This window comes from Nomascus leucogenys, chromosome 8 (assembly GCF_006542625.1).
Source record: "Nomascus leucogenys isolate Asia chromosome 8, Asia_NLE_v1, whole genome shotgun sequence".
Taxonomy (NCBI): Eukaryota; Metazoa; Chordata; class Mammalia; order Primates; family Hylobatidae; genus Nomascus; species Nomascus leucogenys.
Genome location: NC_044388.1, coordinates 20944948 through 20959672, shown reverse-complemented (window position 1 = coordinate 20959672; position 14725 = coordinate 20944948). Strand labels below are relative to the sequence as shown.

At 43.9% G+C, this 14725-nt stretch overlaps 1 protein-coding gene across 2 annotated transcripts in view; it reads right to left on the bottom strand.

Annotated features, from left to right (window-relative positions):
• BTD (biotinidase) overlaps window positions 1-14725 on the bottom strand; it is a 49312-nt gene that overhangs the window by 9667 nt on the left and 24920 nt on the right. For both annotated transcript variants that reach the window (XM_030816853.1, XM_030816854.1), the window contains exon 2: window positions 2259-2523. In XM_030816853.1, coding sequence (XP_030672713.1) covers window positions 2259-2523 — 265 coding nt within the window. The remainder of the gene's footprint in view (window positions 1-2258; window positions 2524-14725) is intronic.

The window sequence follows — 14725 nt, the reverse complement described above, 5'->3', positions numbered from 1 at the left end:
GGCTCCTAGAAAACAAATAGAGACAGAGTGATGCTGTGCAACTGGCGTGGGTTCAACAAAACCGTGTTAAGTGTTTCCTTTGGGGGCAGATTACTGAAAGGTGAATGCAGGAGAATTCTACAGTCACAGTCTGGGTTTCAGTGTGTCATTTGCCAAATGTCTCAGAATGGTCCGGTGGACAGGGGAGGGAAGAAAGAGGCAGATGACATTTCAGGTGCTGGACTCAGTGCCATGCAGGCAAACATCTCTATCAAGAGAATGCCTGCCCTCTAGGAGATCAGTGTCATCAGGAGGTCTGAGGGCACAGCCTGGGGTTTTTTTACACTGACTTCAGCATAGACATAAATGAGGTGTGTATCACATGTGTGAATGACGTAAAGGTAACTGATACTTGGGATGTCAGTAAAGATCCCTAAATAGCCCGACAGGCTGGAATGATGAAATTTAACAGCATAAATGTGAAGTCTTGCCCTCAGCTTAAATCAATCACCTTTATAAGTACAGGATGGCAATGGCAGCATGTGTGTCTGCTCATGTGAAAAGGTGTTTTAGTTGACAGCAAGTGCCTTATACACCACACTGAGACATGTGGCTGCCAGCAGTTTTCTGGGGACAACATCTAGAATGAGACAGGTGAGAGTTCTCCACCCTGCCCTTGTTAGACAGAATTGGGATAGCTGCACACAGTTCTGAGCACAGAGAAAACGTGGAAGTCTTCAGTAGAAGGTTTGGAAACTGAGTCTCCTAAGGAACTGTGGAAGGGACTGAGGATATAGCCTGGGGGACAGATGCCGGGGGGATCATGACAGTTGTCCTCAAAGGTGGAGAAGATGGCATGCTGTGATAAGGGACACGGTCTGCTCCCTTTAGCTCTGAGGATAGAATCGTGGTGGCAGTTACGGGGAGGCTGACTGCTGCTCATTGAAAGGAAGACCTGTCCAGAAGTTCCCACCATTGGAACAAATGGACCTGTGAGTCTGAGCCACTGAAGGTGTTCAAGGAGAAACCGTATGTCAGGTTGGGACTAAAGAAAAGTGTCACCCTTGCAAAAGTTGATCTTGGTTGAAAAAAAAAGAAGCTGGACCAAGTCTTCAAGTTCCCTTTCAACATCATGTTATACACACATACATACCCCCCTGCCCCCAAACACCCCCCCACCCCATACACATAGCCTTTGTATATATATTATAGACTAAAATTTTTAAATGTTGCAATTTTTTAATTGCTGTGGCTGTCCAGGCCATGCTGACCACCCTGCTCTAAGGCAGGGACTGTTTGGGGCAGGACCTGCTGGTTCTGCCCTTTACGTTCACAGAGAGCAGGAAAGTGTTGCTCACAATGAGTTTACATCCTGTTGAGGCACAGCAGGGCTTCCTCAAGCAGCTGCGCTTGGTCACCCTGCCACCAGAGTTACAGCCCAAACTTCCCTTCGGGTTTGTGTTTTCCAGCAGGGCATTTTCTTAGGCAACCTCTGATATTTCTCTCTTTGCCCCCAGGGGGGCCTCTCCTTTGTCCCCACCCTTCCTGAAGGGAGCAGGAAATTCAGGCCAACCAGGAAGCCTTCACAAAGGCTGGCACTGACCTTCCCTTTGTCAGTTTGGGGTCAGTTCTATCTGGGCGAAGGTCTCAGACTGATCATAGTCCGACATAGAGACCGGAAATGAGCCCCAAACAGTCTGAAGGGAGCAAACGGCATTCTTGCAGATGCTTACTACTTCAGTGAAGCTTTGAATGACTCAGAGAGGTCATCATGCCCAGTCATCTTCAAATTTTTCTGCACTTTAGACTGCCCTGGGGAGCCTTAAAACAATCCCAGTGCCAGTCCACACCCCTTCCACACCAATTACAACGGACTCTCCGGGACCCAGGCAGCCATACTGTTTACCACTTGCCTGGTGATTCTTATGTACAACCACACTTGAGAACCGGGGATCTAGTCCTGGGCTTCTCATACTTGCCATGTGAGAGCATCACCTGGGGATCCTGCTGAAATGCACATTCTGATTCAGCAGGTCTGGGGTGCGGCCCAAGATTCTGCATTTCTAACAAGCTCCCAGGGGATGCTGATGCTGCTGCTCCACGGACCACTCTCTGAGGGGTAAGGCTCCTAATCCAACTGACTAATTCAACTCAGGTTAACTAACTGGATGATTTTTCAGAGGGTGGTAGGAAGACTGGGATCACCCAACCACTGATCAAGGGGTAAAGAGCAATTTGCTCTGTATGAGAGAAACTCAGGTTCTGAGGAGCATTCTTGCCTTTTGGGCTGCAGTCATCACTTGCTCTTCATAGATGTCAAGGTTCTGGTTCATGAGCTCCAAGGCCTCCTGGCGGCTGATGAGAGCCAGAGGGTTCAGACTCAAGATGGATGGATGCTCGTACACCGCAGCCACGTAATATTCAGCCTCGTGATGTTCAGCCACGCTCTCCTCCCCCGTGTGGGCTCCCAGGGCAACCACGTAACAGCCGCAGAGGAAAAGAGCAAGCTTACTTCTGGTTCCAGACATAATGCAGACCATAAATCTGGAATGTAATGGGGCAAGGGGAAAACAGCTGAATAAAGAATCCTGCCAAGAATTTAACGTTTGCAGCTGTGATTTATTAATCCCAGCAATTAAACTCACTCGCAGTGATACTGCGGCTCAAAGAGTTTGTTTCATGTTCCTAATAAAAGAGTATGTGTTTCTCTCCAAACACGTAGCAAGCCACGTTTAAAATGGCTCACTGTGTTAATAGTCTGGTTTTAGAACATTTCCAAAACAGACTCAACGTTTGCTATGATTTTCTTACCCAGTGTTCAGCAAGACTGTAGTGTGTCACTACCCACTTTTCTAGCTGTGCACTTAAATTTTAAGCAGTGGTAATTATCCAGATTATCTGACATAATTCTGTGATATATTTCACACTCTACCCTCTGCCCTCTATCCATACAAACACACTATAGGTCAGCCATCCATAATGTCTGTGATTGTCATGACCCTAATAACACAGCTTGGCTTTCCTGGCCATCAAAACCTGATGAATTACAATTCTCCTTGCATTTCTTTGGTTAGTAATAAATAATACGGATAACTCTCCCTTTATTCAGCACAAAATTACTTATTTGGTGCCAAGAAACTGCTGACTTCTACATAAATGCCAATAGCTACTTTCTTTTACAGACAAGCAAAGTCTCCCAATAAAAGCATGTTACTTTTTTCTCCTTGAACTTGAGAATCGCCATTGCACATTATCACTTTCTTAACCCCGTCTCTGTGACTCCAAAACTCTTGCTCAAAAGCCTACTCATTTGGAAATAAAATCCTTTTTGCAGTGACAAAATGCAATTTTCTAGAAAATAAGCTACAAATTTCCAGAGAGTAAACTCAGCTTCATAGCTTCTACCAGAAAAGACTAGAAATAAATGACACTTCTGTGTGTCCCCTCCTTCCTCCCAGAACAGGAATGTTTCTTTCTAAACAGTGTGTGTTACTGAGTGTTTTAGAGTAAATAGTCCAATTCTGCCTTTAAAAATCAGCCTGGCCTCCCAGCTAAAGCGTCCTCTCAGGCAGAGATTTACTGGGTAGTGAGCCAAGGCCAGGCCACCTGCCCATGGAGATGTCCTGGGGCTGACCAACTGCCCAGGAATCTGGATTAAAAGTCAAGATAACAAAGACAAATCAAAGAATCATATTGCTGCCCTTTAAAAAGAAAATGACACCCTGTCCAAGTCTCAACTCATAACTCCTGTGTTTGCATTTTAAAACCAAACTCCCCAGGCTACAAATTTCTTTATTTTTATCAAAAGTTCCAGAAACAAACCATAGTTCTTTTCATCAACAGACTAAGAACTAGGAATGCTCATCTTGGCAAAATTAAATATTCCTCAGAATGAGAAGTATTCTCCCACCCCAACCCTGCTCCATCTCAAACTGTTATTTCTTTCCCCAGGGAATAAATGTACCATCCAAACACCAAACCCCAGGATTTGTTGCCATTCATCTGGGACACTGTAAACAATGTTTTAAGATAAGAACAAGGAGCCTTTGAGTGAGCAGTCATGAGTTTTTGAGTAGAAACAAAAGTATAATTGATAAGCTTTCTTATCTGAATTTTGCCTCTAAAGACAAGCAAGGAATAATTTAAAATGTCTCAGAAACCCATTTTTCCATTCCATCTCTGGTTTCACAATGATAACAGAGAGTGATTTTGGGGGCAAACTTTCATCTTCAAAGTCACACTGACAATATTTCTGAAGTATAAGGCAAAGGCCTCACTAAGAGGTATGGAAACTGAGGCCAGGAGAGGAGGGTATGAATCAGTCCCCAGTGGAGGCAAGTGAGGAGTGCCTGGGGCCAAGAGTGGCATTTACATTACATCTCTTTCTCAACTGAGAGCTGGGTACCACCGATGTTGGGGTACAGAACATTTGTTTATGTCTAAAGGACTTGCAATCCAGCAAAACAAGGAAACCGCAAAATCTGCAAGGTATCACATTTCTTTCTTTTTTTTTTTTTTTTTTTTGAGACGGAGTCTCGCTCTGTCGCCCAGGCTGGAGTGCAGTGGCACGATCTCGGCTCACTGCAAGCTCCACCTTCCGGGTTCACGCCATTCTCCTGCCTCAGCCTCTCCGAGTAGCTGGGACTACAGGCGCCTGCCACTGCGCCCAGCTAATTTTTTGTATTTTTAGTAGAGACGGGGTTTCACCGTGGTCTCGATCTCCTGACCTCGTGATCCGCCCGCCTCGGCCTCCCAAAGTGCTGGGATTACAAGCGTGAGCCACCGCGCTGGGCCTTATCACATTTCTTTCTATCTGGAGAAAATAAAATTTATTTTACAAAAGGAGCCTGGTAGGAGAGCTCTAAGTGGCAATCATTTGTGTGTGAACAAAGGCAGGTCGATAATAAGAGGTTATGCAGATTCAACCAGGTATTCATGCTTGAAAGAACCAAGCTTAATGAGGTAGAAGAGAATGAGTAATTACAATAAAAACAGGTCTAGTCAGCCGGCCCTCAGTATCCATTGTTTCTGCCTCCATGGATTCCACCAACCTTGGATTGAAATTACTGGGGTGGGAGGGGGAGGAGGGAGCCCAGTAACAATAATAGCACAACAGTAAAAAATAATAGCAATTTTAAAAATACAGTATAACAATTATTTATATAGCATTTAGTTTGTATTAGGTAGTATAAGGGATCCAGGGATGATTTAAAGTATACAGGAGGAAGTGTTCAGGTTATATGTAAATTCTACACCATTTGATATAAGGGACTTGAGCATCTGAGGGTTTTGGTATCCACAGGGGTCCTGGAACCAGTCCCAACAGATACTGAGGGACAACTGCACATCAATTTGCCCTTCCCAAAGAAACATTTTACCCAAATTAGCAAATGCTGCTTTTCTCTCTTTGGTATCACACATACCTTCTCAGGAAAAAGTAAACAGGGCCTGCTCTGAAGGGCTTAGCAGGCCGCACCGGGAGGTGCTCAGTTGTAAAGTGGCAGGACTAGATGTAGGGCTGGAGGGGCCCAGGCATCACCCAGAAGCCTTCCAGCAGCTACCAGGTGCTGGCCCGTGAGGTTATGCACAGGACGACTGGGGTGCGGGGCCTTCCTGGGAACAAGGGGCCCTGGAAGTCATGGGGTTCTTGGAAATACAGCAGCTGACCCATCTTTAGAGTTCGTCAGGACCTGGACCATAAAGAAAATGGTAACTAGAGGTGTGACAAGGTGGCAATGTACTTGCTTTCATTGAAGGGCATCCGACATAGGAGAGTAAACTGCAGGAAGGGTCCAGTGTGAATGCACAGTTGAGGCAACCATGTGCATGCCCTCTGAGATGAGGGCCTTGGCTCGTGGGGTGCACTGAACCCCACTTCCAGGGAACAGCAGAACCAGGAGGGTGCTGGCTTCAGATAGCCATGCAATTCCCAACTGTGGGCCAGCCCCAGGGGTAGGCGTCAGGGGTCCAACAGTGGACAACACAGACCCTTCCTCACGGGGCTCGTGCTCTGGATAACTATGTCAGATGGTGATTAAGTACAAAGGAGAAACGAGGCAGTGAAGGTGGTAAGGTGAGGCGAGGGGGACAATTTTAAGCAGTGCGGTCAAGGAAGGCCTCAATGAGAGGGTGATGTTTGAGCAGAGGCCTGAAGGGGGTTCAGGAGGAAGTCACGTGGGTCTGCGAGGTGAGAGCATGGCAGGCAGAGAGCCTGAGGCAGGAGCACGGTAGGTGCAAGAAACAGCAAGGACAGCAAGGGGCTGGAGCCAAGGGGACAAGGAGAAAGTGGCAGCAAAAGGAATCACAGAGAGAGAAATGACAGGGACCTGCCCAGTGGTCTCCTAACATCCCCCTGCATTTGTGCTCATCCTCTTCCATTCTGGACTCATAAGAGCAGCCAATGAGATCCAGAGAAAGCCTGAGTCTACCAAGGTGCACCTCTGAAACTCTTCCAGTGACTCCCCAGTTCATGCAGCATAGAAGTCAAAATCCTTACAATAAGCCAATAGGAAGCATCTAGGAGACAGGAAACACTTGGCAGGTGGGGAGAGATGCAGAGTGGCATCTTGAAGTAAGCATCGTGATCTCAGATGGCCCTACAGAAGCTCTGCTTCTGATTTCATAAGGAAAACATTCCCCCAACACCAGTCCTGATCAGGAAGGTTCTTTCCATCTAATAGGAAAAATCAGTCTCAATTACATGGAAATCTATTTCATGTAAATTTGGTAACATGTCAATCACTAGATATTTTTACACACAAGGGATTTTTCCCCACCTTGCTAAATGATTCATCTTAATAATTAGCTGTGTTTCCTTCCTAGCCATACTATTACAATAGTGTCTTCTGTAATAAAATGAGAGGGATTATTATTAAGGCATTCTTAATGATTTCAGAGGCAGATATATACATTAAAAAATCTTTAAAAGATACATAAAACATCTTTGTAATAAAAGATCTTGTCATTCTTGTCAGGGAGAAAAGCAATCCTATGATTGGCAAAGGAGGCAGGAAAAGTTGGCAGAGGAAATGTCACATCCTGTGGAACAAAGCCTGAGGGACCTGCTAAGTCATTAGGAATCGGCATAGTATACATTTCTATGTGTAGTGACTGAATGCCAAGAAAAACACTGGGAAGTTCCAGCAGTCTTTAAATTATTCTCATGAATTTCGTGACTTCATTGTGTAAATTCTTTTACATAAACAGGATAAATAATGTCTATCTCCACCTAATTTATACGATCTGAATTTAAAGAAATCACAAAAATGATCTTTTATTTCCCAGAAAGTCTTCTCTTGCCTCTTGTTATCTGATCGTCACATCTGAGTGGGCTGGTCATGAGCTTGTCCGTGACTGGCCCCTGGAACAAGAAGCTCCACAATGGTTCTCGCGCGTGCAGTTTTGTTTAAACCCACCCATTACCAAGATGTTTGATGTCTCATTCGGAAAGCTCAAGTGTAAACACTTGTGAGTGGCAGCTGATGATTTAGGCCTGAACTCACCAGCAACTGTGAGTAAGTTATCAAGCTAATATGTCCTCTGAGTTGAGGTGGTAAATTGTAATTTCACTTTCAAAAAAATTCCAGCTATTATTTTCAAAAAAGAGAATGATATATAGAAGTGTAACTGTGCACTGTGCCTTTGATTAGCCAGTTTCTGCTCCATTGGCTGGAATAATTTATCCTAGGAAACTAAATGTGCAATCAAAGGATCTTGACATTTCAACTGACATGTTATTTCTTTCTTTTCCTCAAATGAGAAATTGCCTTCACAATTTAAGTCAAATAAAACTTCTTCCTGAAATGCCCAGGTATTTAATGTAAGAAGGCCTTTTTGCATGTGGAATTTGAGTAACAGTCTGTCTTTCACTTTCTATAGACAGAAGGAACCCCGGCTGAGACTGATTCTCAGACAGTTGCTACTGCCACTCCGTGGACAAACCGAGTATCATTAACCCAAGTGGCTACGCATGTGACCTTAGGTATCGCAATAGCAGAGCCATTCTTAAGCAGTAAATGGATGGCTTTTTCCCCCCTTTCCTTCATTTCTAATACTTCATCTATCCCTTTTACAGTTAAACAAGATCCAGAGAGCATCTGATTTTCAAGATCTGAGTTTCATGAAAGCTGTTTTTTATTCACCACACTCCCACGATGGCATCTTTTTGAATTTGTTGCAATTTCATACAATATGACTGGATGTAAAAAGTGATGCTGCCCATTCCCCCTGTGACACACAGCGTCTGCGTGGGGAAATCTGTCTGAATTAAGGGATCTACAATCAACGCCACATTGCATTTTACATGCAATATAAACTGTTTGAATATCCATTATTATTTTTTTTTATCTTCCGGCCACACAAAGCAGAGAAAGCAGATGGTAAAAATTCCATTTTCATGGTGAGGGAAAACTCCAGGACTGGTTAGTAATGATAATGAGACTGGGAGCCAGGTCTTCTGGCTTCTGGTACAGCCTGCCTAGTGCATGTTGAAGAACCAGGGCGATTTAGTGGTCAAGCTTTAACGATCACTGCAGAGGTGAAATCTTGCCTGTACTAAAAATACAAAAAGTTTGCCGGGCATGGTGGCACTTGTCTGTAATCCCAGCTACTCCAGGAGGCTGAGGCAGGAGAATCACCTGAACCCGGGCAGCGGAGGCTGCAGTGAGCCCAAATCGCACCATTGCACTCCAGCCTGGGCGACAGAGTGAGATTCCGTCTCAAAACAAAACAAAACAACCACTGCGGAGTCTTCAATACGCTGCAGGGGAAATAAGCAGAAATTTCAAGGTAGCTCTCCCAAGGGAGATGCTGGGTGATCAGCCAGAGCAGGGGGTCTCAAATGTAAGCATGCCATCAGAGTCACCTGAGGGCTTGAACACACAGATCTCTGGAGCCCATGCCTGGAAGTTTTGACTGAGTAGGTATGGAATAGGGTCTGAGAATCTGCATTTTATGGCAAATTCCAAGGTGATGTTGATGCTCCTGGTCTGAGTCACATTTGGAGAACCAATTGAGTAGAAGATAAAGGAATGTATATCCTATACTATGACTCCTATTGTTCCCTTATGTCAAAGAAAGTTATGAGTCAGAAACATCATCTTCATTTCTCAGGTGCCTCCCCAATAGGGCTGATGGAATTTGGGCAGATTTCAAAGTGTTTCTATCATATTTAGTGAAAATAAGCAGCAAAGAAAGCATTAAACACTCAAACTAGAGGGAAAAGTCTCCCCTAAACAATTTGATGCAGGTCAGTTAAAGGACTCAGTGCTTGTCTTAGCTATGGCAGGAATACCATTGAAGAACCAGGTTGTTACTGGTTTTTGCTTAAATAAAGTTCCTGATTTAAAAAAAAGGTGGGGGGCAATATGGTAGACTAGATAATCTGAAAAATGTTTCAACCATATCCTGCAAAAATGGAACAGATTATTTTTAAATGCATATTTGAGTTTGAAGGAAAGTTAAAGGAAATCCTGGGTGGTCGAAAATGAACTGTGAAAAAGTCTTAAACTTTTGATTGGAGACCTTGACCAGGCAGCAAGGAAAATACACACACATAAGGCTTTTCCACCATCAGTCAGTCCTGGGACACATGAATGGTGGGGGCACTTCTAGCTACTCTGTTCTTCTGGAATGCTTATGGCTTCCAAAAACCATCATGAAATTCTCTGAAATGAGTTTCAATGAGTGTCAGCAATGTATTGCTTTTAAAAGCCTTTGGGAAATTTCTTCCCCATTTCCTTCTTGGACTACCTTAAAGAACCACCTTCTAGATAATGTGGACCTGAGGGCTTGACATCCAGAGGAAAAAGAACCAGTGCATGGAAAATGTGATGTCCTAGAACCACATGTCAAAATTTTCAAGGAAGATGTGCTCAGGAATGTAGGCAATGTAATGGCTTTGTGATTATTAAATGTATGATGGACACAATGTTGCTGATTGTATAGTGCACACAACATCTCTAGATGTATGGTGGATGCAACATAACGGTATGATGGATACAACCTCTCTAAGCCTGTGGTGGATACAGAATCTCTAACCCTGTGGTGGATGCAACCTCTGTAAACGTGTGGTGGATACAATGTCACTACATCAAGTCCCATTACCCTTGTGCTCATCTCTGCCAGTACTCAGGAGTGAAAAATGCAGATGGAGATGCTCAGGATGCAAAGAGTGGAGAACAATGTGGTGGGTAATAGGGCCAAGGAACCCTGTTCCCCAAATCAAAAGAATAACCCTTGGGGCTGGGCGTGGTGGCTCACGCCTGTAATCCCAGAACTTTGGGAGGCCAAGGTGGGTAGATCACCTGAGGTCAGGAGTTCAAGACAAGCCTAGCCAACATGGTGAAACCCCAACTCTACTAAAAGTACAAAAAATTAGCCAGGCGTGGTGGCAGGCACTGTAATCCCAGCTACTTGGGAGGCTGAAGCAAGAGAATAGCTTGAACCTGGGAGGTGGAGATTGCAGTGAGCCAAGATCATGCCATTGCACTCCAGCCTGGGCAATAAGAGCGAAACTCCATCTCAAAAAACAAAACAAAACAAAACAAAAGAATAACCCTTAATAGGATAGGCTAGAAACACTGATGCTGGATGATAGTAGAAATTATGAAAGAAACAATTTAAAAAGCTAAAGTAAACCACCGTGCTGGAAATAACACACCAAAGGCCACCTTCTCTCATGCAGAGGCCAAGAGGTATATATTTAGGAATGGCATAGTCAAAATTACCAAGAGAGGCCAGGCACGGTAGCTCATGCCTGTAATCCCAACACTTTGGGAGGGTGAGGCAGGAGGATTGCTTGAGCCCAGGAGTTTGAAACTAGCCTGGGCAACATGGAGAAACACTATCTCTACCAAAAAAAAATTTTTTTTAATTAGCTGGGCATGGTGGCATGCACTTGTAGTCCTAGCTACTCGGAAGGATGAGATGGGAGCATCACTTGAGCCTGGGAGGCAGGGGTTGCAGTGAGCTGTGATTGCAGGACCCTGTCTTAAGAGGAACAGCAAAAAGCAGGCAAATGGGTCCTGGTGCCGTAGCTTCTGAGAACCTGTGGATGTGCTCTTGATCCATGCGTGGTGGGAAGCACGGTGAGCCGGCATGCTGTGGCTGCTCAGGGGTGTTTGGTTGGAGGGCAGAGCTCAATCAAGAATGATGGTAACCTTTCCAGATCTGTTCACCAACTTGGCTGTCTTCTTCACCCACGGCATGGCAGATGTGTAGAGAAATGATTAGTATCTCTATCTTTGCCTCACTTCCTGGAGGCATTGGACATTTTAGTTTTCTTCTGCTTTGGTCAAATGAGTAACAATTTACATGCCTTTTTTCCTCTGACGGACGGTTCCAAGTCAGCCATATGCATTCTGGTTCTAACACAAGTGCCATTGCCCTGTGCCATCTAGACTCTTAGTAGAACAGACATATGACTAGCTCCCCTATGTCCTATAGCTTCTTTTTCTTTTCTATTTTTTTTTTTTTTTTTGAGACACGGTCTTGCTCTGTTGCCCAGGCTGGAGTACAGTGGCATGATCATAGCTCACAGCAGCCTCAAACTCCTAGGCTCAAGTGATCCCTCCCCAACAGCCTCTCAAGTAGCTGGGACTACAGGTGCATGCTACCATGTGTGACTAATTTTTAAATTTTTTGTAGAGATGGGGTCTTGCTATGTGACTCAGGCTAGTCTCGAACTCCAGGCCTCAAGCAATCCTCTCACCTAAAGTGCTGGGATTACAGCTGTGAGCCACCATGCCTGGCCTCCGTCCTACAGCTTTACCTGGCATGAGTGTCCGAGTCCTCCAGAGCTGGGGCTCCCTGAGGGTGTTGGGAGTACAGGGTTGGGTACTGGAGGTTTCAGTGTCTTCCATGGTAGTTGTAGGTGCAACACTCCTCAGTGTTAGAGGCAAAGCAGAGGATCTTCTAGCTCCTTTTGGGAAGAAGTTACTCTTAAAGTAGAAGGAGACTGCTACCCATAGCCAGGATTTCACCCAAATCTATTCTGACCAAAAGCCCACATGCTTTTTAATGCAACCACACTCAAAATAGTGGTGGTGGTGGGGGAGGTTGATTGAATATGATACTGGGATGGCTGAATAACAACAGGAATAATAGCATCTTAGGCCATACACAAAAATAAACTCAAAATCAGAAGTTGAATATCAAATGTTAGGAAATCTAGCATAAATTAGAATTAGGTAACAGATACTTGAAATAACTTTCTAAAATTTGGAACAGTCAAAATAAAAGAAGAAACAGATTGACAAATTAAAATGTACATGCAAAATATAAACATCAAGACAACACTTATAAACAGGCAATGAACAAGAACAGATTTTAACAAGAAAATAAATCATAAACAAATACTTTGGAAGGCTTTGAACTTATATACAAAATAAAAAATTAAAACTGGGCCAGGCGCGGTGGCTCACGCCTGTAATCCCAGCACTTTGGGAGGCTGAGGCGGGCGGATCACGAGGTCAGGAGATCGAGACCATCCTGGCTAACATGGTGAAACCGCATCTCTACTAAAAATACAAAAAATTAGCCGGGCGAGGTGGCGGGCACCTGTAGTCCCAGCTACTCGGGAGGCTGAGGCAGGAGAATGGCGTGAACCCCGGGGGGCGGAGCCTGCAGTGAGCCGAGATCGCGCCACTGCACTCCAGCCTGGGTGACAGAGCAAGACTCTGTCTCCAAAAAAAAAAAAAAAAAAAAAAAAATATATATATATATATATATATGTGTATATATATATATGTGTATATATATATATATATATATATAAAAAAACTGGTACTACTCAAAATATTAATTTTGGAAAAAAATTAACGGATAAACTAGTATAGCGATAAAGAATAGCAATGTCTTCCTAGTATAAACAAGTTTGAAAACTCGTATTATGAGTCACAAACAGTGTATTTCTGGGATTTTATCTTAGGAAGTCATTCAGAAAAAGATATTTGCTGAAGTAATGGCATACCATGGAGGTAAAGAATACGGGCTTTTGATTTTCTGCACATCTGAGTTGAAATCCTGCTCTGATGCTTACTTGTTTCATAATCTTGTTATATTTAACATAACTAAACTTAAATTCCTTCCCTGTAAGTTGAAATAAAAACATCTGATGTGGCTGGGTATGGTGGCTCACATCTGTAATCCTAGCACTTTGGGAGGCCAAGGTGGGAGGATTGCTTGAGGCTAGGAGTTCAAGACCAGACTGGAAAACATAGTGAGACCCTTTCTACAAAAATTTAAAAAATATTAGCAGAACATGGTGGCACACACCTGTAGTCCCAGCTACTTGGGAGGTTCAGGTAGGAGGATCACCTGAGTCCAGGAATTCAAGACTGCAGTCAGCCATAACTGCACGACCGCACTCCAGCCTCGGCAACATGGTGAGACCCCCATCTCTACCAAAAAAAAGTTAAAATCTGACATAAAATGCCTCATGTTTAATAAGTTGAGGCTAGCTGAAACTGAAGAATGAATCCCAATAGATGACAGCTAGAAACAAACAATATCCAATAGGAAGAAAATTAGGAAAATGAATGAATATCAGTCAGGTGGAATACTAAACAAAAATTTAAAAGATAATTGTGAAGATTCTGAAAATAAAATATGCTTAAGGTGTGCTAAACAATGAAAAATTTTATATATTTACTGTGATAATAGCTAAGTTAAAAATGTATGCATGTAAACAAAGATTGAAAATGAATGTGAACAAATGAAAACATGAAGGTTATTTTATGAGGATTTAAAAATATCTTCTTCAATGTTACACTGTTTTTCTAATACATGAAAACCATAAGGAAAAATAAATAAATAAATGGCTGACTTCAGGTTTTCAGTCCAGCCTGTAAGGAGCTTGGAAGTCGCCACTCCATCCTAACAAGTGGAACACTAAACAAGCTGAAAACCAACAACTCCTCCTAGATATATCAGGGAATTGATGTCACAGGGCAAACTGCTGTCCCCAGTATTAGAGAAACACACAAGTGCATTCAGTCACAACTTACCATAGCACAAACCCACAAGCAGAACCTCCACGGGAACCAATACTCGGGTAGGAAAACCTAAAATGTTAACTGATGAATTGCTGGAGGCTCAGTGTGGATGAGTCAGAGGGGGCCAAAACTCCAGAAGGGGCCAAGCGCAGTGACTCATGCCTGTAATCCCAGCACTTTGGGAGGCCGAGGCAGGCAGATCATGAGGTCAAGAGATCAAGACCATCCTGGCCAACATGGTGAAACCCTGTCTCTACTAAAAATACAAAAATTATCTGGGTGTGGTGGCGGGCGCCTGTAGTCCCAGCTACTCAGGAGGCCAAGACAGGAGAATTGCTTGAACCCGGGAGGTGGAGATTGCAGTAAGCCGAGATCACGCCACTGCACTCCAGCCTGGCATGACAGCGAGACTCCATCTCAAAACAAACAGAAAAAACAAAACAAAACAAACAAACAAACAAACACAGAAAAACAACTCCAGAGGGGCCCAGTCTTAGATGGAGGCACCCACACTTTTGTAAGTTTTACCTCTAGGAGCTCTACCAGTTTCTCACAATGAAGACTGGAGAAAAAAATCCTCCCATGCTTCTGCCAGAGGAAGAGGGAAAGGAAACAAAGCATTCTGGTCTTTAGCAGGCCTCTCCTCGAGAGAAACTATTTTTACCTGTTAGGGTTTTATCAAAGCTTAACTGACCTGGGGGAAGGGAAATACCCAACTCTAGCCCCATTCTGTCCCACCTGAGTGGGGCTGG